This window comes from Cetorhinus maximus, chromosome 5, assembly GCF_964194155.1.
Source record: "Cetorhinus maximus chromosome 5, sCetMax3.hap1.1, whole genome shotgun sequence".
Classification (NCBI taxonomy): domain Eukaryota; kingdom Metazoa; phylum Chordata; class Chondrichthyes; order Lamniformes; family Cetorhinidae; genus Cetorhinus; species Cetorhinus maximus.
The window spans coordinates 79,592,238-79,618,783 of NC_135883.1; the positions used below are offsets into that span (position 1 = coordinate 79,592,238).

Below are 26,546 nucleotides of genomic sequence, written 5' to 3' on the forward strand. Positions count from 1 at the left end.
ACAAAACTTTTTCCAAGGGTTTTTACTGTAAGACTATTGGCCTGACATTGGAAGTTTTCATCAATTCACTGACTGCTTAGGGATTGCGCTCTGGGGAGGCAGTGCCTCAATAGCGCACCTTCCGGGGAGAATCACTGATAGCACCTTCTAGATTTCCATGTTGTTCTGCACCTCTGTGGACTCCTGAAATTTCTGTTGGTTTCAGCAGAGTACTGATAGCTTTGCCATTGGTACTACTGCAAAAGCTGGACAGTAGTTGTTAAATCTGTGAGGCACAGCGAAGAATGAGGATGTGAAAGTAACCAGCCACTGAAATTCCCCAAAGCTTATCATCATCATCATTTTTGTCTATTGTAGAGAAAAAATTGACACTGTTGTTAGCAATGACCTTCAAAAAGCTCTATTGTAATGGAAGCTTGGATTTTAATTTTAAATGTAGGCTTTGCGAAGTCATGAGGGAAATGAGGCCCAAGTCTGTTACTTCATTATTCAGCTACTGCTGTTAAAACCAAATGATTTTAGGAACCGAGTGAGTGACTTTGTGAAGGAAAACTCCCCAGAGCACTGGCTGCAGAGTGACTGGCATACAAAACACATGAACTACCACAAGGTGAGTGACTGTCTCTGGTCATCTCTAATGTTTTATGTCAGATATAAAACTAAAGGTATTGATGCAAGGTTTTATAGTTTAAATATCAGTAGCAGATCTGTGGTCCTCTTTGTAAAGACTGTTCTGTGTTCATTTTCCATTTCTAATTGAGAGTAGTTTTTCATGTGTTTTGTTAATCAATATTGGTAGCCCTTGACATACATTTGTGTCAAGGCTATGATGTTTTTTGTATCATTTTTATACAGAACTTAAAATTTATCATTCTTCAAAAATTAAACCTTTTATTTTTCAAAAACTTACCAGATGAAAGACATTTTCAAATGTATTAATTATCTTGTGTTAAATGGATTGTGTAGTGAAACAACTGTAAGCAAACCTGATAATCACAAAATCCTGGTAGTGTTTTTGCTTGCATGTTGGATTCAGTGATTCTAAAAATACCAACCTGTTTTTCAAAGCTTTTAATCATGCACCTCTAGCCAAAAGGAGTCTCATGCTATTTTCTAAATGTTACTTTTTGGGGGTATATATGCCAATTTCAAATTGCAGAATTCCATTCACTGGAGGAAGAAATATATAAATGACAGTTACAATCACGAAAAGTATGTAATGACAAAGTTACCTAAGCTTTGGACCTTGATTCCCCCTTTTAAACATTGTGTTAATGATTTAGGGTTCCAGTTACAGCACTAAATGGAAATCATTGAAATGAATAGGGTGAACTTCTGTTCATCCATCTTCCTTTTTTGACAACATATTCTAGCTAAGTTTGTAGTTTGTTGTATTTTGTGTTCTTGGCTGTTATAATTATTTTTAAAAGTACACTTAGAGCAAAAGGTGAATTTTAATAGATAGCACTAAAAGGAAAAGAGCAGTCAGTAAAAAGATGAGCTGGAGGCAGGGTGGCTTTTAATTTCCTTTGCCGAGCAATGTTTCTTTTAAGTTGCGTGGGTGTGTGACTGCCCAGCAATCCAGAATTCTCCAGTAGGGGTCAAACAGACGACGTGCAAGCAGAGGTTCCCAGATGCATGCATGTGCAGCTGCATGGCAATCTTAAAGGGACCATGCAATGTGAGAAACAGCTCGCACATATAGTGATGGGGAATTAGAGGGATCATTTCTACTGAGCACAAGTGGGCAAGGGGCAGTCATAAAGGAGTGGGTTAATTATGCATGCTGTTCCAGCCCTGCGGGAGTTGTAATGCCATTATGTATGCTGCTGATTAGGTAACCACATAAATTAGGCAGTGGCCTCATGCCTATTTGTGAATCCATGTTTATTACATTAATAGTATCCTGACAGCCTTTTAACAACGGTTTGAGTGGGCACTCATTATCACTTAAAATATGCAGTGAATGCTGCTCTGAGGACACATCTAAAAGTAAGCTTTAACTTTACATTTTATGGGCTCAAGAGGAGCAAAATGCCTCTTCCAGGCAATTGAGTGCTGTTGGAGCTACACTCATCCAGGCAAATGGGGAGAATCCCATCATATTCCTGACTTGTGGTTTGTAGATAGTAGGCAGACTTTGGGGAATTAGGAGGTGAGTTACTTGCCACAGAATTCCTAGCCTTTGACCTGCTCTTGTAGCCATAGTATTTATATGGCTGGTCCAGTTCAGTTTCTGGTCAGTTGTGACCCCCGCAGGGTGTTGATGGAAGATTCAGCAATGGGAATACTGTGGATGTCATGGGGGTGTGGTTTTTTGTGTCTCATGTTGGAGATGGTCATTGCCTGGCACTTGTATAGTCTGAATGTTACTTCTATTTGTTGACTAAATGTTGTCCAGGTCTTGTTGCATGCAGTCTCAGACTGCTTCATTATCTGCACAGTTACAAATGGAACTGAACACTGCACTCATCAATGAACATCTCCACTTCTGATCTTATGATAAAGGAAAGGTGGTTGATGAAGCAGCTGAAAATGTTTGGGCTAGGGCAGTGTCCCAAGGAATTCCTCTATCAGTGTTCTTGGGCTGAGATGTTTGGCTTCCCACCAACTACAGCCATCTCCCTTTGCACTAGGTATGATTGCTGCTAGTGAAATTTTCCGCCTGATTCCCATTGACTTCAATTTTGTTAGAGCTCCATGATGCCACACTCAGTCAGGTCTTGCCTTGATGCCCAAGGCAAGTTACTCTTCGTCTCTCCTCTTACATTCAGCTCTTTTGTTCATGTTGGGACCAAAGTTGTAATGAGGTCTGAAGCCAAATGGTGCCGGCAGAACTCAAATTGAGCATTGGTGAGCATGTTATTGGTGGATAAGTGTCACTTGATAGCACTGTCAGTGGCACGTTATGCTTTCGGTTTGAGCTCTGATCCTAATGAATTTAACATTTAACCCTGTACTGGCCCAATTGTAATACAAGTCAAGCCCAAGTAATGTAATTTTTCTTCCTTCATTCTAATTAAACTAGATACTAAAATAAGGTATAGCATTTTCTGCATCTATTGTTTTTTAAATCCATTTCAATTTGTACATTTTAAGTTAGCTTTTCCATTTCCCTGCTGATATCTGAGCTGTTTGATGTTTACTGAAAGTGATTGCTACAAAGCCTGTGGAGCAAACTTCAGAGCAGATATTATGAACTATATTAATACTTTAGCACTTAGAAGAAACATTCTTTGTTAGCACCATACCAACTGCTCAGCTAATGATGGCTCCAAGTTTGAGAAATGGTTTGTCATAACTGGAGCTTTACATTATTTGGTCTAAAACCTCATTTGAATTGTATTGCTATAAGGACTCTTTGGGCACAGTTCAAGTAAGAGGAAAATTGATGTAATTTTATGACATGACCAAAATCAGATTTTCAAGTTGTACAGTAATCATCCAGTGCGGTTCAGCTCAGTGATACTAAATATTGGATACGTTACTTAAGTTAAATTCTAATTTATAACCAGTATAAAGTGAGCCCCAAAGGTTTAATGACTGAATTTTATTCAATCGATTTTTTGACTTAACATTTAGTTTTTCTCCCCCTCTTCCCATCCCACTTCTATTAATAGTAAGAAAACTATATTATTTGTAGAGTTTGCAAATGTAGACAGCCCTTTTTTTAAAAATTGCACAAAACATTTAATTTTTCTTCAAAGGTTCATTGGGAGACCATTTCCAAGATAATAGGGTCCCACTATATTCATTAAAATTTGAGAACTTCATCCCACAGCAAGCTACGCTTTATGGTCAAAGTTTACAAAATGTTCAAGATGGTATGAGTATCAAAACACGAAAGTGCTAAGGAAAATCTTGGTTTAAACTTATGCACTTCATGTAGTCAGCAGTTTAGGTCAAATTCATTCTTAGTATCAATCAGCATTCTGATCCATTAATTCAAGTAAAGACCCTTGAAAGATTTTGTTTTATTTTTGCATGGAAAATATAATTAACCAATGGAAAGTATTGCTGTATCCAGATTTGAGGTAGCCATTGACTGTGATCGTAAAAATATTTTTAAGATAACTGCCTGAAACTAAGATTGCAGTTTTCAAGCAGAATAATTTTGTCAGCATTGTTGGCGAGGCTTATTGGATGGCAATCAGAGGAACCAGCGGTGTACCCACTGGGCAGATGCAGCCCTTCAGCATTTTTTTATACAGATATATAAAGGTACAGCTCTGTTTGGAAAATCATAAGAAAGCCTTTGGCTTGCAAGGCTGAAGTGGAAAATCTCCACTAGGGAAAGGAACGGTCATTGAGTTTTTGTTCAGGTCAGAACCTCATTTGCCTTCCTTTGTGTGTGGGTACGTATGTTTCAAAATCTGTTTTTAACATATAATTTGGAATGAGAAGTGGCTTGCAAACTTGTTATACTCTGTGCAACAGCTGTTTAATAAATCACTAGAAAATTTAGTTTGAAAGGTTTTTATGTCCTTTTGTTATTAAAGACTGTAACCTTTTCATATAAACTGTTGCTCTTGAGAATAAAATTATGCTGCTAATTAATATTTAAAAAGACAGAATTAGAAGTGCAAAATATTTATAAGAAATTTGTGTAGGAATAGAATCCATTTTGACATCCATTGTCTGAAGGTTCTCTATTTGCTGTTTTTCTCTTTCAGAAATATCCTGAAAAGCTGTATTTTGAGGGCCTGGCTGAACAGGTTAATCCCCCCGTGCAGATTCAGCCTCAGTATCTCCCCATTTATTTTGGAAATGTCTGCCTTCGATTTTTGCCAGTGTTTGATATTGTAATCCACAGATTTTTGGAATTACTTCCAGTTTCAAAATCTTTGGAAACACTTCTTGATCACCTAGGAGGCCTATATAAGTTTCATGGTAGGTTTTTTTGTATTTTGGAATATTCAATAGACATTATCTATTTCTTTGTGCATTAATGAGGTAGATGTAGTTTATATTTTTTCTATAACTAGCTCAGTTTCAATCCTTTTTTTTTGTGTGGCTAGTGAACTGATATGTTATTCTTAGCATCAAGGTTGCTCATATTTTAAGCCTATTGTCAGCAAATGTAAGATGGAATTTTCAAGCCTCTTAACACCAGCAGGGCAACCTAATGGAAAATTGCAAGTGCGGTGCCAATGATTTTCTGTTGAGCCACTTGATATGCATGAGACACGGCCAGTGGTGCAGAATCTCAAAAAGATTTGCCCCTACTGAAGAGAGAATACTCATCAAATACACTGCAGGAGCAAGATTTTTATGGCATCCCTAAGTTATAAGTTGACTGTTTTAAATGGGATGAAGTGAGGGGAAAGAATTAATGTGGTTGTAATCTGGAATGCACTGCCTAAAACCAAGGTGGAAGTAGATACAATAATAACTCCCAAAAAAGAATTGAATAAATACTTGAAAAATTTGCAGGGCCAAGAAAGCAGAGATCGCGGTGGAACAGAGAGCTCACGGTGAGGTATCGGTGATTGCTGGGTGTTGGAGTGAATCAGGAGTGGGTGATTTGAATGTGGGGACCACACAGATCGTAAGATGGGTTTACTGGGTAGCTTGTTAGGCCGAGAGGAAGTACTGCTGCTCCTCCTGGCCCACAAACCATGCTGTAAAGACACTTGCTTTCTGAATCCACACACTGTCAGCTCCCTTTATCTGCCAGATTTCCCAAGGCCAGAGAAAACGAATGTTCATGGGTCAAAAATAGAAAATGTAAATGAAAGAAGGTTTTAACAGAGCTGATTGGTCACTTGTCCTGTCACCGTTAAAGCCAGAAATAGGTGAATTTGGATTGAGTTTGAAATTTTTATCATTTTAACTTCCCACCTGATCCAAACCTACATGTTTTGGGGTTAAATTTGTCCCCAAGAGATGACACAAGGAAAAACTTCTATGCAACGAGTTACGATTTGGAACGTACTGCCCGGAAGGGTGGTGGAAGCAGATTCAACAACAACTTCAAAAAAAATTGGGTAAATTGGAAGAGTGAAGGATCCATGCTGGGCCATGCATCCAGAGAAGATTGCTAAGCAACAGGGTTCTTCATGTTGAATAAGTGGAGGACATTCGAGTTTGGGAAGGATCGGATGATGGCTATGTTAAGGCTTTATGGGAGAGAGGGTAGTGACCTGAGATTCCTACAGCAAGTAGAGATTTTGAAAGATGGGAAAGGTGTAAAGGGTATTTGAGAAATTTGTCTGAAGTGATGAATATACTTAGTTGTTAACACTACAGAGTGAACTAGAAACTGTTTCAAACCCCAAGTCAGGACAGCGCTCAAAATGAATAGGATAGGTGAGAGATTTTCTTTTACAGTATGCAAAAGAAAGTAAATGTAAAGAAATGCATTATTTAGGTATCGTTCTAGGTTCTAATGTTCAAGTTTTCTCTTGGAGAAGAAAATTAACCACCTGATTCTTTATAGAATCAAAGAATTATACAGCACAGAAGGAGACTCTTAGGTTCTTGTGTGTGTCTGCTCTTTGAAAGAGCTGTCCAATTAGTCCCACACCCTTTCTCTTTCTCCTTGGCCTGTAGATTTTCCTCTTCAATTATTTATCCAATTCCCTTTTGAAAGTTTTTGTTAAATCTGTTTCACCACTCTTCCAAATCATGCATTCCAGATCATAACTCGCTGCGTAAAATCTTCTTCCTGATGCTGTCTCTGGTTCTTTTATCAATCACCTTAAATCTGTGTCCTCTGGTTACCCACCCTTCTGCCACTGCAGTTTCTCTTTATTTGCTGTCTCAAAATTCCTTCATGATTTTGAACACCTCAATTAAATCTCCCCTTATTCAATGAAAAGAATAATCCTAACTTCTCGGTCTCTCGATGTAACAAGTCGTTGAACAAACTTGGTGGACAATCAGCCAAAGAATGGCACTGATGGTGTCTGCAAATATTATCGCACTCCTGTTTGTGGGGAGAATTTGCATTTTTATTTTGAAAAGAAATGCTTGTTCTGTTTTCACTAAATGAACTAAAATATAGCATCTCAGATATATTTTTTTCAGTGGACTGAGGGATATGCATTTTTGTTTCCACTGTAGACCGGCCTGTGACCTACCTGTACAACACACTTCATTATTATGAGAGACATCTGCGAGATCGCACAAATCTTAAACGCAAGCTCGTTCATGCAGTCATTGGCTCACTAAAAGATAACAGACCGCAAGGCTGGTGTTTAAGTGAAACCTATCTGAAATCTGCCATGAATGCACGAGAAGACAATCCATGGGTTCCTGACGACACATACTACTGCAAGTTAATTGGTCGATTAGTGGAGAATATCCTTCCTCTATGCTAGCTAGATTGTCTTGTGCAGCAAGTGAATACCACAAAAAGCCTTGAGTAGTTAATATAATTTCATTAGAGGATATATGAATCACAACCAGAATATTGCCTTTACAAGAAACACACCCAATTGAAAGTTTGTTAAATTGTAATGTTGAGGTTTCTTCCAGAGATTCAAAAGATTTTTATGATTCTTATGTTTTCATTAAAGTCCTGATGTGAAGTAATTCAATGCTACATACAGGATTTTTGAATTAGTGTCCAAGTGTAGCGAAAGCATTCAAGAAACTTTAGAACAGATATTGGTAGTTCTAGATGATTAATGTTTATTTGTAGTTTATGCAGTATAAGTTGGTCCAGTTACCATCCTCTTCATGTTGTTCAGCTCCTACTATATCTGCAGATTAAGACACAACTTAATTAATAAGAATGAAAATATAGTTGTTTTGTTTATTTTACATAGAAACATAGAAAATAGGAGCAGGAATAGGCAATTCGGCCCTTCGAGCCTGCTCCGCCATTCATTATGATCATGACTGATCATCCAGCTCAGTAGCCTGTTTCCGCTTTTTCCCCATATCCTTTGATCCCTTTTGCCCCAAGAGCTATATCTAACTCCTTCTTGAAAACATAGTGTTTTGGCCTCAACTACTTTCTGTGGTAGCAAATTCCACAGGCTTATTACTCTCTGGGTGAAGGAATTTCTCCTCATCTCAGTCCTAAATGGTCAACCCTGTATCTTCAGACTGTGATCCCTGGTTCTGGACTCTCTCACCATCGGAAACATCCTTCCTGCATCTACCCTGTCTAGCCCTGTTAGAATTTTACAGGTTTCTGAGATCCCCCCTCATTCTTCTGAACTCCAGCGAATATAATCCTAACTGACTCAATCTCTCCTCATATGTCAGTCCCGCCATCCCAGGAATCAGTCTGGTAAACCTTTGCTGCACTCCCTCTATAGCAAGATCATCCTTCCTCTGATAAGGAGACCAAAACTGCACACAATATTCCAGTTGCGGTCTCACCAAGACCCTGTATGATTGCAGCAAGACATCCCTGCTCCAGTACTTGAATCCTCTCACTATGAAGGCCAACATACCATTTGCCTTCTTTACCATTTGCCTTCTTTACCACCTGCTGCACCTGCATGCTTACCTTATGCGACTGGTGTACGAGGGCACCCAGGTCTCATTGCACATTCCCCTCTCTCAATTTATAGCCATTCAGATAATCATCTGCCTTCCTGCTTTTGCTACCAAAGTGGATAGCCTCACATTTATCCACATTATACTGCATCTGCCATGCATTTGCCCACTCAGCTTGTCCAAATCACACTGAAGCATCTCTGCATCCTCCTCACAGATCACCCTCCCACCTAGCTTTATGTCATCTGCAAATTTGGAGACATTACATTTAGTTCATCTAAATCATTAATATATTTGTGAATAGCTGGGGTCCCAGCACTGATCCCTGCGGTACCCCACTAGTCACGGCCTGTCATTTGGAAAAAGACCCGTTTATTCCTACTCTTTGTTTCCTGTCTGCCAGCCAGTTTTCTATCCATTTCAATACAATACCCCCAGTCCCGTGTGCTTTAATTTTACATGCTAATCTCTTATGTGGGACTTTGTCAAAAGCCTTCTGAAAGTCCAAATAAACCACATCCACTGGCTCCCGCTCATCAATTCTACTAGTTACATCCTCGAAAAATTCCAGTAGATTTGTCAAGCATGATTTCCCTTTCGTAAATCCATGCTGACTCTGTCTGATTCTGCCTCTGTTTTCCAAGTGCTCAGCTATTAAATCCTTTATAATGGACTCTAGAATTTTCCCCACTATCGACATCAGGCTGACTGGTCTATAATTCCCCATTTTCTCTCTACCTCCCTTTTTAAATAGTGGGGTTACATTAGTTACCCTCCAATCTGTATGCACTGTTCCAGAGTCTATAGAATCTCAGAAGATGACCACCAATGCATCCACCGTTTCTAGGACCACTTCCTTAAGTACTCTGGGATGTAGATTATCAGGCCCTGGGGATTTATCGGCCTTCAACCCCATCAATTTCCCCAACACCATTTCCCTACTAATACTGATTTCTTTCAGTTCCTCCCTCTCACTAAACCCTGTGTTCCCCAACATTTCTGTTATGTTATTTGTGTCCTCCTTTGTGAAGACAGAACCAAAGTATGTATTTAGTTGGTCAGCCATTTCTTTGTTCCCCATTATAAATTCCCCTGTTTCTGACTGTAAGGGACCTACATTTGTCTTCACCAATCTTTTTCTCTTCACATATCTATAGAAACTTTTACAGTCAGTTTTTATGTTCCCCGCAAGCTTACTCTCGTACTCTATTTTCCCCTTCTTAATCAATCCCTTGGTCCTCCTTTGCTGAATTCTAAACTGCTCCCAATCCTCAGGTCTGTTTTTTTTTTAGCGGATTTATATGCCTCTTCCTTGGATCTAATACTATCTCTAATTTCACTTGTAAGCCATGGTTTGGCCACCTTTCCTGTTTTACTTTTGTGCCAAACAGGATTAAACAATTGTTGCAGTTCACCCATGCGCTCTTTGAATGTTTGCCATTGCCTATCCACCGTCATCCCTTTAAGTAACATTTCCCAAACCATCATAGCCAACTCGCGCCTCATACCATTGTAGTTTCCTTTATTAAGATTCAGGACCCTAGTCTCAGAATCAACTACATCACTCTCCATCTTGATGAAGAATTCTATCATATTCGGACCGCTCAGCCCCAAGGGGCCTCACACAACTAGATTGCCAATTATTCCTTTCTCATTACACAATACCCAGCCTAGGATGGCCTGTTCTCTGGTTGGTTCCTCAACGTATTGGTCCAGAAAAACATCCTGTTTACACTCCAGGAATTCCTCCTCTACGGTATTGTTACTAATTTGATTTGCCCAATCTATATGCAGATTAAAGCCACCCATAATTACAGATGTTCCTTTATTGCATGCGTCTCTAATTTCCTGTTTAATGCCATTCCCAACATCACCACTACAGTTTGGGGGCCTATATACAACCCCCGCTAATGGTTTTTGCCCCTTAGTGTTTCCCAGCTCTACCCATACAGATTCCACATCGTCGGAGCTAATAACTTTCCTCACTGTTGTATTAATTTCCTCTTTAACCAGCAATGCAACTCTAGCACCTTTTCTTTTTTGTCTGTCCTTCCTAAATACTGAATATCCCTGGATGTTCAGTTCCCATCCCTGGTCACCCTGCAGCCATATCTCCATAATCCCGACTATATCATACCTGTTTATATCTATTTGTGCGGTTAATTCATCCACTTTATTGCGAATGCTCCTCGCGTTAAGGCACAAAGCCTTAAGGCTTGTCTTTTTAACATTACTTGTCCCGTTCCCACTATGTTTCACTGAGGCCCTGTTTGATTGTTGCCCTTGATTTCTCCGCCTATCACTTTTCTTATTCCCTTTTCTGTCTTTTGTTCTTGCCCTTGATTCCCCCTCCTCTGACTCCTTGCATAGGTTCCCACCCCCCTGCCATTTTAGTTTAAACCCTCCCCAACCAGTCTAGCAAATATTCCCCCTAGGACATCAGTCCCGGTTCTGCCCAGGTGTAAACCCGTCCAGTTTGTACTGGTCCCACCTCCCCCAGAACCGATCCCAATGTCCCAGGAATCTGAAACCCTCCTCCTTCCACCATCTCTTCAACCACGTATTCATCTGATATATTCTGCTATTTCTACTCTGACTAGCATGTGGCACTGGTAGTAATCCTGAGATCGCTACCTTTTGAGGTCCTACTTTTCAACTTCCTAACTCCCTATATTCTGCTTTTAGGACCTCATCCCTTTTTTTACCTATGTCGTTTGTATCAATATGTACCACGACCACTGGCTGTTCACCCTCCTCCTTCAGAATGTCCTGTAGCCGTTCTGAGACACCCTTGACCCTAGCACCAGAGAGGCAACATACCATCCTGGAGTCTCGTTTGCGACCTATCTATTTTGCTTACAATTGAATCCCCTAAAACTATTGCATTCCCACACTTTTTACTCCTCCCCTGTGCATCAGAACCAACCGTCGAGCAACGTATTTGGCTGTTGCTGCTTTCCCCTGAGAGGCCATTCCCCTCAACAGTATCCGAAGCGGTGTATCTGTTTTGCAGGGGCATAGCCACAGGAGATTCCTGCGCTGCCTGCCTAGTCCTTTTACTCTGCCTGGTGGTCACCCATTCCCTTCCTGCCTGTGGACTCTTAGCCTGTGGTGTGACAACCTCTCTATACATGCTATCCACGATACTCTCCGCCTCGCAGATGCTCCACAGTGTCCCCAGCTGCCGCTCCAGCTCCGAAACCTGAACTTCCAGGAGCTGCAACTGGAGACGCTTCCCACACACATGCTGGGCCCGGGCACTAGAAATGTTCGTGGCTTTCCACATAGAGCAGGAGGAGCACACCACAGCTTTAAGCTCTCCTGCCATGACTTACCCTTTTAAATTAAATTAAACCTTTTGGAAGATACTTAATATCAATTACTCTAGGGCCCTTCTTCCCTGCTCCTTGTTGTTACAAAATATAGTCTTTACAAATGATGAACCACAAAATAAGACCTTAAAAACTATAAGCGATAAATACTTACCTGACCATACTTACAGTACTCAAAGGATCACCTCGTTCCCTCCTCACCGAACTCCCTCAGTCACCAAACTGCAACTTAAGCACTCTACTGCAGCCCAAAGCAGCACTCCGGTGCAGACGAAGTCAGCACTGTAAGATTTTGTTGTGGTTTGAGGTCTTCTATTGGCAATAATTCCTATTGAGCATGGGTCATGGAAGCACTTGTTTTACTCTTTCTTGATCTATAAGCATTAGTCAAATTAGAATTATTTTAAATATTGTGTAATTGGTACATCAGAATTATTTTTTGAACAATGTACTTAGTAAGGTACGGCTGTGCATAATCTGTAATTTTATTTTGTCTCGTACTTGTAGAAAACTTTACTCACTGTTACACATTCAGTAATATTTCCCTTAATCAGTACACCAATGGCAGGAAAATCACCTGGTCCATTTCCAAACTGTGACTGGCGATTCAATGAATTTCCCAACCCAGCAGCACATGCCCTTCATGTAACCTGTGTGGAACTTATGGCATTGTCTGTTCCAGGGAAGGAAGTAGGAAATGCACTTCTTAACGTTGTACTTAAGAGGTAACTTCATTTGGAAATTAACTTTGTACAGTTTGGACAACAATGGCTTGGAAAGAAGGCTTTAGCTTTAATATGTAAATTAATGGTATTTTGCCAAAATGTGATTTGACTGAATTCTTTATGATAATCACATCAGTTTTAGGCTTCATGGGTTAACTTGTTAGATATTAGTGATACAAGTAATTAGAACTAAGAGTCAGTCCACCCTGTAAAGTGTGAAAATTTGGGAGTGTCATTTTCTTCACTGTTGTATGTGCTTGTGCACTATCAACTGTAAAGATCACAAACACGCCTTCACCCCAGAGTAATCTTTATAGCAGATTTTACACTTTCTTACATCTCTGCTTTGTTTCCATCCACACCTTTCAATACAAAAGAAGCTGCACATTGTTGCAAAAATCAAGTTGTTTCTATTGAGTCTTGTGAGAGGAGTGCATTGGGTGGGATTATAAATTTTGTCTTTGTAGAATGATGAGCATGTTTCACAACATATCTTTGTTTAAAATCATAATTTTCTGTGAAATTTATGTGGGTTTTTAACTTAGTCCCTTTCGAATTAATGATTCTTTGGAAGCTTCTCCTTGTTAATGTGTCAGAAAAATCTTGTACGGATTGTCTCTAAAACTAGGCTGGTGTTTTTGTCAGCAGGGCTGCCAGCATCTGTGGAGAGAGCAAGTGTTAAATTCCAGGTAGATGACCTTTCATGATCTGATGTTCTTATGGAAGTTCATTTACAAGAACACAAGAAATAGGAGCGGGAGTAGACCATTTGGCTCGTCAAGCCTCCTCTGCCATTCAATACGATTATGGCTGATCTTAGGCTTCAACTCCATTTTCCTGCCTGCTCCCCAGATCTCTTAATTCCCTGAGACCAAAAACCTGTCTACCCCAGCCTTAACAGTATTCAACAATGGAGCATCCACAGCCCTTTGTAGTGGAGAATTCCAAAGATTCACTACCTTTTGAGTGAAGTGATTTCTCCTCACCTCAGTCTTAAATAATCGGGCCCTTATCCTGAGACTCTGCCCATGTGTTTTAGATTCCCTAGCCAGGAGAAACAATCTCTCTGTCCAACCCATCAAGCTCCTTAAGAATTTTGTAGGTTTCAATGAGGTCGCCTCTCATTCTTCTAAACTCCAGAGAATATAAGCCCAGTTTACTTAGCCTCTCATCAGAGGACAACCCCATCATCCCAGGGACCAATTTAATGAATTTTCGCTGTGCCGCCTCCAATGCAAGTATATCCTTTCTTAATTGTGGAGACTAAAACTGCATACAGTATTCCAGACGTGTTCTCAGCAAAACCCTGTACAATTGTAGCAAAACTTCACATTTGTACTCCAATCCCCTACCTGCCTGCCAACTTTGTGTTCCTTGTATGAGCACACCAAGTCTCTTTGAACATCACTTAGAAATTTCACACCTTTTTAAAAAATATTCTGCTTTTCTATTCTTATGACCAAAGTGAATAACCTCAGACTTCCCTACATTATACTCTATCTGCCATTTTGTTGACCACTCCCCTAACCTGTCTATTATCTCTTTGCAGTTTCTGTATCTTCCCCACGGCTTACCTTTTCCCTAGCTTGGTTTCATCAGCAAACTTCGATACATTACTCTCTTGTCTCTTCATCCAAGTCATTAATAGAGCTTGTAAATAGCTGAGGCCTCAGCACTGATCCTTGCAGACTCCACCATTCACTGCCTGCCAACTTGAAAAAGTACTATTTATGCTCACTACCTGCTTTCTATCTGTTACCCCAATCCTCTATCCATGCGAAAATATTACCCCCAAACTCCATAAGCCCTTATCTTGCCTATTAACCTTCTATGTGGCACCTTTTTTGAATGCCTTTTGGAAATCCAAATCCTACATCTACTGGTTCCCCTTTATCTAACCTACTAGTTACATTCTCAAAAAAAACTCTGACAAATTTATTAAATCAGGATTCCCCATTGTAAAATCATGTTGACTTGTTCGAATCATACTATGCTTTTCTAAGTGCATTGTTAAACCTTCCTTAATGATAGATGCAAGCATTTTCCTAACAACTGATGTTTTCTGCTTTCTCTACCCTTCTTTCTTCAAAAACAGTAACATTTGCCAACTTCCAAAAGCGTTAACTCTTTTTCTCTCCACACTTGCCAGACCTGCTGAGTATTTCCAGTATTTTCTGTTTTTATTTCAGATTTTCAGCATCCGCAGTATTCTATTTCTGTGCTGGTATTTTTGTCATTTGCTTCTGTACTAGTCATTTAAATTTTTTTTTTTCTTCAGCCAGCCATTAGTGCCGAGAGAGAACATTACTGCCTGGATGAATGCAATTGGACTTGTGATAACTGCACTACCTGTAAGTTTTGAAGTTTTATAACTTCTGAGTGCATACTAATAATTGATGCAGTCAATGAGCCTTTGTATTGTGGAGTCTGAATTCAGGATTAGTTTATAATACCAAAAGGATTCTTTCTTTCTTCTAACTTTTTAATGGGGGAAAACAAGGTTTTCTATCAAGTCTCCACAGTCTCTCTGGGGTTAATGCTTTACTATGAAAACCCATTGGTTTTCCAGTGACATGATAGTGCGGACATTGGCTTATTGTTATCCTCAGCCAGAAGTGCCGAGTGAATGATTCTTCTTGGCCTCCTCCTGAAGTCCCTGTCACCAAAGATGCCAATCTTTAGCCAATTCTTTTGCTTCACATGAGATTAAACAATTGAATGCACTGGACACATGGAAGTCTACAAGTCTTAACAGCACAGGTTGTAGTATGATGAGAAAAGTTTTCAATAAAAAGCAGAAATTCAAAATTAATTTAAATATTGATCAATTTTTTATTTAAAGTACCAAGCTTTGAAAATTCCATCCAGCAACCATTCAAGCCTGCGTTACGTTCCAATGTTAATGAACTGGAAAAAAAACAGCAACTGCAGCAAGCATTTCTTAAAAAGGCCTTAACACGATTTATAGCTTGACAATAAGATTGCAAAGAAGATCCAGAACAGTTGTGCACAAGAACTCTTTCTCACCAATTCTCCTGCCTTTCTTTGGGGCCTAGCTTCTGCTTACCCCAAACAAGGACATAAAAGGACGAATGGTTGGGAAGGAGATACTTCCAACTTGGGTGTGTCCTCACTCTTGGCCTGATGGACAAACAACAAGCTGGTTGCCAAGTAAGAGCAGGAATATTGCATTGGCAGTTAGTGGATGTGGGATTTACCTAGCCCTGAGCATTATTTGGCCTTTACTTTTCAGCCCCCTTAGAATAGAGAAGGGGGTTGTGTAAACCTGTGGGTCACTAAGAACATTTTTTGAACCTGGGGAAGGGCAGGGTCAATATTTTGCATCCTGTCCCAACTGAGACGCAGCCAAAATGCACACCTAGTAGGGCAGGCACTTGCTTGCCATTTGTAAAACAGTTGATTGCTGACTTATCCTGCATGCTTTGATAGCATCAGCACTATAGGTCATCTGTGGATGGATCGCTTATGCCAGAATTAGTGAATTTGGGAGGCATTTTTCCACATCCTGGCTTCCACCATTCATTCGGAGGTGAGCCGAACTTCCAGAACTCATCCTATGGCTGAAAATTACCATTAGAGGCTTTTTTCCCCAGCTATGAAAAATGATGGCCGGGATTTTCAGTTCTGGGTTGGGAACCCGGCAGCCGGTTCAGTTCTGGGTTTCAACTCTGAACGGTATGTTCCAGACATGCCCACCGAGAATTTTAAGGGGCCAAACCAGTTAATGGCAGGGAGTGGATTCACCATCCAAGGAAGGATGCTGGGCGGGCTTCTGAGGCTGGAGAGCCAAACGGAGCATTGACACATCAGCAGCCCTGCCAGCTGAGAATGGGAGCTGCACATGCGTAATGGAGAGCAAACAGGCACCTCAACATGGAGGTGCCCTCTGAAGAAGAGGTCATTTTTTTAAATTTAAAGCTGCCACAGCTGCTTGGCTATGATTGTGAGGGGACAACCCTTCCATGGGATGGCAGCAGCCGTTATAGGTCGTGGGCAATCCCTTGTGCGATTCTAACCCCCCCCCCCCCCCCCCCCCACCGCCCCACTTCCTGCACTGAGCCCACTAAATTGTCCATTGTCCAGGCTGATGTGGGCTACCTGCATTGCTGACTGAAAATCCCAGTCGATGTGGGAATGGGGCCAGCCTGAAAAAGCCCCATAATTATCATTAATTGGCCTAAATTAGCTGCCTCCTGGGCTCGGGGTTGGGACCATGTTGGCAAACTGGCACTGAGGCCAACAGCATGAAATTGCAAGCTTCCCTGTCTCCAATCTGGACCCTGCAATAATTTAAAACCTGGCCAGATATTAAGTAACAGAAAATGTGGCAGCTCTGCTGCTGAGGATAGATGAGCAAACTTAGCACCTGGAACCAGATCACACCTGGATAAATTGAATAGTCTGCAGTATTACAGATGCATCAAAACACTATGAAGTCTAAAAGAAATAGTGAAACAAGAAATAATGACAACAGCAAACCCAGCCCTGTCAACCCTGCAAGGTCCTCCTTACTAACATCTGGTGGCTTGTGCCAAAATTGGGAGACCTGTCCCACAGACTAGTCAAGCAACAGCCTGACATATCCATATTCACGGAATTGTTCCTTGCAGACACTGTACCAGACAACATCATCACCATTCCTGAGGATGTCCTATCTCACTGACAGGACAGATCTACCAAAGGTGGCAGCACAGTGATATACATTCGGGAGGGAGTTGTCCTGGAGGTTCTCAACATCGACTCGGACCCTCTGAAGCCTCATGGTATCAGATCGAACATGGGCAAGGAAACCTCCCACCATCCCCCCACAGCTGATGAATCAGTACTCCTCCATGTTGAACACCACCTGAAGGAAGCACTGAGGGTGTCTAGGGCACAGAATGTACAATGGGTCGGGGGGACTTCAATGTCCATCACCTAGAGTGCAGCACCATTACTGACAAAGCTGACCAAGAGCTAAAGGACATAGCTGCTAGACTGGGTCTGCGGCTGGTGGTGAGGGAACCAACAAGGAGGAAGAACCAACTCGTCCTCACCAACTTGCCTGCCGCAGATGCATCTTTTCACGACAGTATCAGTAGAAATGACCACCGCCCAGTGCTTGTGAAGATGATGTCGCAACCTCACATTGAGGAAATCCTTCATTGTGTTGTGTGGCACTACCACCATGCTAAGTGGGATAGATTTCAAACAGGTCTAGCAACTCAAAACTGGGCATGTATAAGGTGCTGTGGGCCATCAGCAGCAACAGCAGAATTGTACTCGACCACAATCTGTAACTTCATGGCCTGGCCTCATCCCCCACTCTACCATTATTTTTAAGCCATGGGATCAACCCTGGTTCAATGAAGAGTGCAGGAGGGCTTACCAGGATCAGTACCAGGCATACCTAAAAAAAAACAGGTGTCAGCCTGGTTAAGGTACAACACAAGACTACTTGCATGCCAAGCAGCAAGTGATAGACAGAGCTAAGCAATCCCACAGCCAACGGATCGCGTCTTAAGTCCTACAGTCCTGCCACATCGAGTCTGAATGGTGGTGAACAATTAAACAACTAAATGGAGAAGGAGTGCCCACAAATATCCCCATCCTTAATAATAGGGGAACCCAGCTCATCAGTGCAAAAGACGAGGCTGATGCATTTGCAGCCATTTTCAGTCAGATGTGCTGAGTGGATGATCTATCTCAGCTGCCTCCTGATGTCCCCAGCATCACACAAGCCCGTCTATAGCCAATTCGATTCCACGTGTTATCAAGAAATGGTACAGTCACCAACCTCTATAAACCTCATGTATAAACACCCTTGGTATAGGTGGGGAAAAAACTGTATTAGAACAATAAAATGCTGTAGAGTTTCCTTGTAAATAATTCCTACATTAGCTGAGTGCCATGCAGCGTGGGCAGTTAATAAGTTGGAGAGGAGCGCATTGGGTAGGGGGTCACAGCCTTTGGCAGCATATAAGAAAGAAGATATTGCATGTACAAGCATTGTTATTGTGATCTTATCATATCCTATGAATGGGGGCTTCATTATATAGCTCTACAAGTTGCAAAATGCTTCACATTGAGAGAGTGAAGTACACTCCTGCTGCCACAGTAGTGATATTGAGAAAGGGAGTATGTGGGTTCAATGTTTGTCCTACAGCTCAAACTGCTGGGCTGTTTTCAATTCACTTTTCTCCTTTTCTAAAGAATCCAGAAACATTTGATGCAGGCAAGAAAAAGAACGAGAACAAGTATAATATTATCAGAAGATACATATATACATACGAGTTAGCAGGAGTAGGCCATTTGGCTCCTCAAGCTTGCTGTGACATTCAGTAAGATCATGGCTGATCTGATTGTGCCCTCACTCCACTTTCCTTCCTACCCCCTATGCCCTTCAACTCTGGAGGGTATGATGTCAGTATGTTGTTGCAGCCTCATTTGCATCTGCTCATCCAAAGATGCATGGATACTTCCCAAACCACATGCTGTAACTGGAAAATGGGTTGGGGATAAAGTGGGAGGATATCTGGAAAAATAGAAGTAACCTATTGGAAAAGCTAGGCTGTTACATTGGTATGGCAGCACACCAGACCACTCCAATCTGATATCAGAAGACAAGGTGAAAGAGTGCTCAGACTTTGTCTGCAACGCCTGTTTGTACTAGATAAGGTCAAAGTAGCAGTGGATTTAGTTGACTGCTTCCACCATTCAGCTGAAAAACTCATTATGGAATGGCAGTAAAATTTGTAGGACAAATTCGGTCGCAACCTTTCAACTTAGTGAAATCATTAATGTCCTACTGTGTTATATTTGACATTAAAATTAGTTGTCCAACATGCAGGCAAATGCCTTGCAGTGCAATAAATAACAACTTGTGATTATGTAGTGCCTTTAATGTTATAAAACAAGGCATTTCACAGGAACATTATAAGCAAATATTAACACTGAGCCCCATAAGTCAATATTAAGGCAGATGACCAAAAGCTTGATCAAAGAGCTAGGTTTTAAGGAATGTCTTCGAGGAGGAAGAAGAGACTTTGGGGGGGGACAGTTCCAATGTTTAGAACCCAGGCGCCTGGAGGCATGGCTGCTAACAGTGGAGAAATTAAGATTTGGGATACTTGAGGCCAAAATTAGATAAGCGCAAATATCTTGGAGGGTTGTGGGGTTGAAGGAGATTCTGGGGATTGGGAGGGGCAAGGTCATGGGATTTTAAAAAGAAGGATGAAAATTTTTAAATCAAGACATTACTTAACTGGGAGCCAGTGTAGTTCATCAAACATGGGGTGAAGGTTGAACAAGACTTGGTGCGAGTAAGGACATGGGCAACAGAGCTTTAGATTACTTCAAGTTTATGGAGGATAGAGCATGGGAAACTGGCCCGGGTGCATTAGAATAGTCAGGTTTAGAGGTAAAGCCATATAAGAGGATTTCCGCAGTGGATGAGCTGAGACAGGCTGAAGTCAAGTGACATAACCGGCATGGAACTAGGCAGGCTTAGTGATGGCACAGATACATGGTCGGAAACTCATTTTGGGGTCAAATATGACCCCAAGGTTGCAGGCACTCTGGTTCACAATTTAGTTGAAAGTGTGCTATGTTCCCAAATTTGAAATATTGGATTCAAAAATGCCTTCTAGTAAAAGTCTTGTTTCCAAAAAATAATTTTTTCTTTTATTTTGTATTTAAAGGAGCCCTACTGGATAGTATTGAATGATCGGATTGTGAGTGTTATCAACAGTGCTACACTGACCTCGGATACAGAATGGGTTGGATATCCATTCCAACTATTTGATTTCACAGCTTGTCACCAGTCTTATTGCGAGATGTACTGCAGCTATGTTTTAGCCTTGGCACATGCAGTGTGGCACCATTCAAGCATTGGACAACTTTCCCTTATCCCCAAGTATGTAATAGAAGTCTTTCTAAAATATGACTCTGTCTGTAATATTATCTTACTATAATAATGTAGTGAGCTTATAGCATTTCTGATGGCTATACGCTAACCAAGTGATACCAGAGTTGAAACACATTCCATCGCTCAGCTGTTACCTGTGGCTCAGCTAGTAACGCTCTTGTCCGAGTCAGAAGGTTTAGGGTTAAAGTCCTACCCCAAACATCTGAGCACAAAATCTAGATTGACAGTCCCAGTGCAGTATGTTAGAGTGCTGTGCTATCGGAGATGCTGTCTTTTAGGTAAGATGTTAAACCAAGGCCCCTAATGCCCCCTCATGTGGAAGTAAAGAAATCCCATGGCACTATTTTTTGAGCTGGCAAGCTCTCCCACATGTCCTGGCTAATATTTATCCCTCAACTAACAGCAGTAAAGAAAGTTTTGTTATTTACCTCATTGCTGTTTGTGGGACCTTGTTACGTGCAAGTTAGCTCTTCCATTTCCTGCATTACAAACGTGTACTTCAAAAGTACTTAATTGGCCGTAAAGTGCTTTGGAACATTCTGGGGTTGTTAAAGGTGCTGTACAAATGCAAGTCTTTTTTTTTGTCCATACAAACCATGAATTAATTCAAAATTAGTTCAGAAAAGGGTATAAAGATCAGCTCTGCAATCACAGGCCAGTCAGTTTATCCTCGGTGGCGGGGATGCTTCTAGAAATGATAATTCATGACAAAATTAAAAATCATTTGGACAAATGTGAGTTAATTAAGAAAAGCCAGCATGGATTTGTTAAGAGCAAATTGTGTTTAACTAGCTTGATTTTTTTTGAGAAGGTAACAGAGAGGTTTGATGAGGGTAATGCTGTTGATGTCGTGTACATGGACCTTTAAGAGGCATTTGATAAAGTGCCACACAAAAGACCTGTGAACAAAGTTAGAGTTCATGGAATAAAAAGGACAGTAGTAACATGGATACGAAATTGGCTAAGTGACAGGAAACAAAGTAGTGGTTAATGGATGTTTTTCGAAATGGAGCAAGATTCATAGTGGAGTTCCCCAGGGTTGGCAGCCTTGCTTTTCATGATATACATTAATGACCTAGATCTTGGTGTATAGGGTACAATTTCAAAATTTGCGAATGATGCAAAACTTGAAAGTACTGTGAACTATGAGGAGAGTGGGGAAATTCACAAGGACATAAACAAGTTGGCGGAATGGGCGGACAAATGGCAGATGAAATTTAATGTAAAGCATAAAATGATTCGCTTGGTAAATGGAACGCAGAGAGACAACATAAAATAAAAAGTAAAATTCTAAAGGGGGTTCAGGACCAGAGGGACCTGAGTGCATATGTGCACAAATCATTGAAGGTGGCAGGACCGGTTGAGAGAGTGGTTAATAGTGGTTAATAAAGCATGCAGCATCCTAATCTTTATTAATGGGGCATAGAGTACAAAAACAAGGAAGTTGGTTAAATTTGTATAAAACACTGGTTCAGCCTTAACTGGAGTATTGCATCCAGTTCTGGGCAGCACACTTTGGAAAGTGTTACAATCCAGTTAGGGACCTGTAACTTTTTAGAGTAGACAAAGTTTGAAATCCCAGTTACCCACAAGGAGAATAAAGCCACAAGATTCCACAGTTTTAAACAAGCGAAACAAACTTTGTAAAACAATCTACAATATCTATATTATACTCTGACATTCAGAATTAACATGAAGTAAATATGAATTAACAGGAAAAGTGTGGTCAAAGACACCACACTGCACGTTAAATGGCAGGTGCGGACCAGGACAGCTCTCTTCGATTTCTCAGTAACGCACCCAGACACCCGTGTCCATCATATGTCTCAAAATCTTGGTAAAACCGTTTCCCTTGGGAGGGATTTCAACTCTTTACTTTTGAAGATCTAGCCATTGAATTCCCTCAAAAGCCACTCTGACTCCAACTGCCTCAACAACTGTTCATCTCCCAATGATTCAGTCCCTTCTGAGACTTCACTCCCACATCTAAGTACCAGCACACTTCCAACTTTTTCACAGACCACTAGCTTCACTAAGCTGGCACGCTCCTGGGTTTCTCCGAACTCAAGTCTCCCAGCTTCTCCAAGCTATAAATGGCTCTCAGTGCTTTTCTGAGCCCTAACTGTCTCCAGCACAGAATCAACGGCCTTCCGCCACCTTGTCAGCTCCCAGGGCTTCTGTCTGAGCTGCAAACCACATGAGGTACAACTGCAATCAGCCCCTTCTTCAAGCAAACACAGATAAATGGAAACCAGAGAACCTTATTAAGCTCCAACCATCCCCATGACGAAATAGCCCTTCAGGGTTCACTGAATGCTTTTAAATTAATTTAGCTCTAATTCCAAAACAAAACATCTCCCTGGATGGCATTTCTTTGCAAGCAGTGTAGACATCACATCTCCAGTTCCCTAGTTAAGTAAACCAACCTGCTATTTTAGTATCATCTTTCTAGCTGTTAACCCGTTAAGTTGACATGGCCCCAACCATTTAAGCGTAATAGACTCCAAGCTGCTTTAGTTGCATTTATCCCATTTTCTACAGTTAAGCTTTAATCTTCCCGGAACTAAACATTACCTCTAAAATAGTAACATGAACCATGAATTAGATATTTACAACATTCCAGGGATGAGAAACTTCAGTTACATAGATGGATTGGAGAAGTTGGGACTGTTTTCCTTGGAGAAGAGAAGGTTGAGAGGAGATTTAATGGAGGTATTCAAAATCATGAGGGGTCTGGACAGCGTAGATTTGGAGACACTGTTCCCATTGCCTAACCAGGAACCAGTGTGGATCAGCAAGCAAGGGTGATGGGTGAATGGAACATGCATGTTAGGACACGGGCAGCAGAGCTTTGGATGACCTCAGGTTAGAGTGAATGAAATGTAGGAGGCTAGCCAGGAATGTGTCAGAATAGACAAGGCCAGAAGTGACAAAGGCAAGTGGGTGAGGGTTTCAACAGATGAGCTGAAGCCAGAGCCTTTGGTGATGTTAGGGAACTGGAAATAGGCAGTATCAGTAATGTCGCAGATATGTGGCTAGAAGCTCAGTTTTGGGTCAGATATGACAACAAGGTTGCAAACAGTCTGGTTCAGCTTCAGATGGTTGCCAGGGAGAGGGATGGAATTGTTGGCTCGGGAACGAGGGTTGTGGCAGGGACAGAAGGCAGTGGGTTTAGTCTTCCCAATATTTAATTGTAGGGAATTTCTGACCATCCTTGGAATAATGAAAGTTTGAATGAATGTTACTAGAATTTGATCCTGCAACCCAACTCCTTTGCTGACTGACCCACATCTTTTAAAATGAGCATCACCTTCCTGAATACATTTTGGAAACTTTTTTCCATGTTTAAAAATACATGCCTCCATAATGCAAAGTTCATAATTTGAGTAAGGCATCACTAATGAAAATGACTTCTGATGGAAAATAATTCAACCCTTTTCGTGCAGTCAGTGCCTCTTCAAGCTAATTCAAAATAAATGTTAGGGTATAGCTTTTGAGGAGAGTCACATAAATTTGATCAGGTTCTTTTACTCGCTCTGACTAAAACCCTACAATCAAAACCTATGAATTTTTTTAAAAAGATAAAGACCAGGAAAAGAGTCTTGAAAGATTATTGCGGGTCTACAACTAGCAATTTGATATGGAAATCAGTGTGCAATAAAAATCCATAAAATAAAAACCTATAGAATACAGAAAAGTATTGCAGAAAAAGCTACTCTTAAAAACACATTTAATTATGAGAAAGTTCTGTCACTCATGGATGGCCTGCAAGTAATGGTTCGAGTAAACCGATGCCTTCAATATAAGGCATTTTTAACTCAAGTTTAGATGATTTAAGTATGTTGTTATTTACACACAAAGGGTTTAATTGAATTAGTCAAATTCTGAAACTGGAAAGGAAGGTTCAGAACTTCAGATTCTTTTTATTGAGAAGTTGTGGTGCATGTAGCAGAATACCAGCAAAGTTGAAAAAAGTGACAAAAAAAATGAGGAAAAGAGTAAAGAGAAATGTAGCTTAACTTTTAAAAGCCTGAAAATTAGAGGAGGAAAAGGGAACCTGAAGGTTGGGACTGCTTGTGTGACCAACAAGATATATAGGTTACTAGACAAGTCGCCTTTCCTATTAAACCTCATAACGAGGACAGGAATCCAGCTATCTATAAATCATTGGTTATTTGATCTGTAGATGATACCTCACTTGAAGATTGCAAATCATATTTAAACATAAAGACCTTGAAATACTCAAGTGATGTAGTATGCAAGTCTGCAGACAAATATATGATTTATCAAGGGAGTTTTGTTCTACAAAAATCAGGTGTCAAAGGCAAATGAATGCTCAGATTTTCTTGAAACCACTGTTTTATCTGCTGAAGTATTGGATATGATTAATATCTCAATTGCCTGAGCACTTAAAAGTTTGATCAAATAAGCCTGCTTTAATATGAAACTAAATACAATCACCAAGAAGAAAGTAAAGCAGAGCCTATTTCCCTGTTGAGACAGATAACACTCTGTACAAGATAAATTTCTATGTAACATTCAGCAAAGACTTATTTGAGAGCCATTGAAAGGAACATGCAAAGAGCTTGGACTCCTCTTTCTTTGAAAAAGTATATAATTTCTCGGCCAAGCGTTCTACCAATAGCATCTCTGTTGAGTGTATAGGTTTGTGAATATGTCTTATCTTTAAACTGAATGTGGTTCAACAGTATGGTATTTACACCATTTTCAAGCAAGTGGGAGAGTACGGTGGGCACCTCAAATGATCTCTAGTGCATTACACTATAAGTGAAAGGTAATTGTCCTGTAACATGGTATTATGAATGATCACAATACTCATAAGAATGCAGTTTGAGACTGGCCTGCTTCTGGAAACTGTGAACACAAGTTAAAAACATTAGGAGAAAACCAAAACTATTAAAAAAAAAAGCTCCACACTTTTGAAACCTGGGAAAAAAATAAGTAAGAGTAGGCATCTGATCTTTTTGTAGGGAAGATAAATACTATAAGATTGCGTAATTTTGGATTGTGGGAATAAAAAAAAGGCAGATTAGCACTGGACATCAGCAAGATTAATAAAATAAAGATGAGAGGTTGCAATGGAGAGGAAAGTTGTGGGTGAGTAAGGGATCACCTATCAGATTACCGTCTTTATTTATCTAGGAAAGTGACAGCCATCTTGGATAAACTTGGGCTTAAGGGAGTGGAGAGTCGTTGAAGGGAAATGTGTGTAGCACACAAAAGGAAACTAGTTTCTTGGGACAGCTTTTGTATTGGAGGAGATGTGGGAATTCCATCTGAGCCCTTTTTCTTCAACAACTCTACTCTCTTAAGCCCAAGTTTATCCAAGACGGCTGTCATATTCCTAGACAAATGATGAAAGATGGTAATTTGATAGATGATCCCTTACTCACCCACAACCTCCCTCTCCATTGCAACCTCTCATCTTTTTATTTTATAGAAGAATTGATGAGCCAAGCATGCATGTACTAGCAGTTTTTTAAAAAAAGCTCTATTTTAATTTTTTAAGAAGAACTCGTGTGCACTCTAATTTGATTAGTGACATTTATTTTTTGCACTCAGACCTCTGTGAATATCTTATATTTTCCAGTTGTTAGGACTATCCTCACTTTCTCTCTCCAGCTCAGATAAGGAACCGAGCAAAGTGAAAGATTAAGCCTACATTGCTATACCAGTCTGGCACTAAGCCTTAAGTCAGCTAATGCTCAGAACTATCCCTTCACTAGCTGACATTTTGAAAAAATGACCAAAGGAGGAGAAAAATTTTGCAGATGAGCTCAAAGCATTGTTTGGTTCATTAATTGTCACAAGTTGGTTGGGAGTGAATATTTTTACTAATTTAGCTTGAAATAGGTTGTGTTTTACAATGCACATCACTGGTTGTAGTTATTTTCACAAATGCAATAATAGATCATTCAAAAGTGAATTACTTTTTTATACTTGGATTGTACTTACGACACAAATTATGCAGATTCGCATAATTCTGTATCTGCCACCGCAAAGATTTTAGTCACTGACCAGGATACAAATTAAAGGTGCATCAAAAATAAAGGATAACAGGTGAAAAGAGGTAACAGAATGGTTTGC

General features: G+C 40.5%; 1 protein-coding gene across 3 annotated transcripts in view; it reads left to right on the forward strand.

The window, feature by feature from the left end:
• med23 (mediator complex subunit 23) overlaps positions 1–26,546 on the forward strand; it is a 100,577-nt gene that overhangs the window by 50,129 nt on the left and 23,902 nt on the right. For 2 of the 3 annotated variants that reach the window (XM_078542086.1, XM_078542087.1), the window contains 6 exons: positions 440–610; positions 4,674–4,890; positions 7,066–7,302; positions 12,346–12,511; positions 14,790–14,862; positions 20,212–20,426. In XM_078542086.1, coding sequence (XP_078398212.1) covers positions 440–610; positions 4,674–4,890; positions 7,066–7,302; positions 12,346–12,511; positions 14,790–14,862; positions 20,212–20,426 — 1,079 coding nt within the window. The remainder of the gene's footprint in view (positions 1–439; positions 611–4,673; positions 4,891–7,065; positions 7,303–12,345; positions 12,512–14,789; positions 14,863–20,211; positions 20,427–26,546) is intronic. The other variant, XM_078542088.1, reaches the window with a different exon arrangement.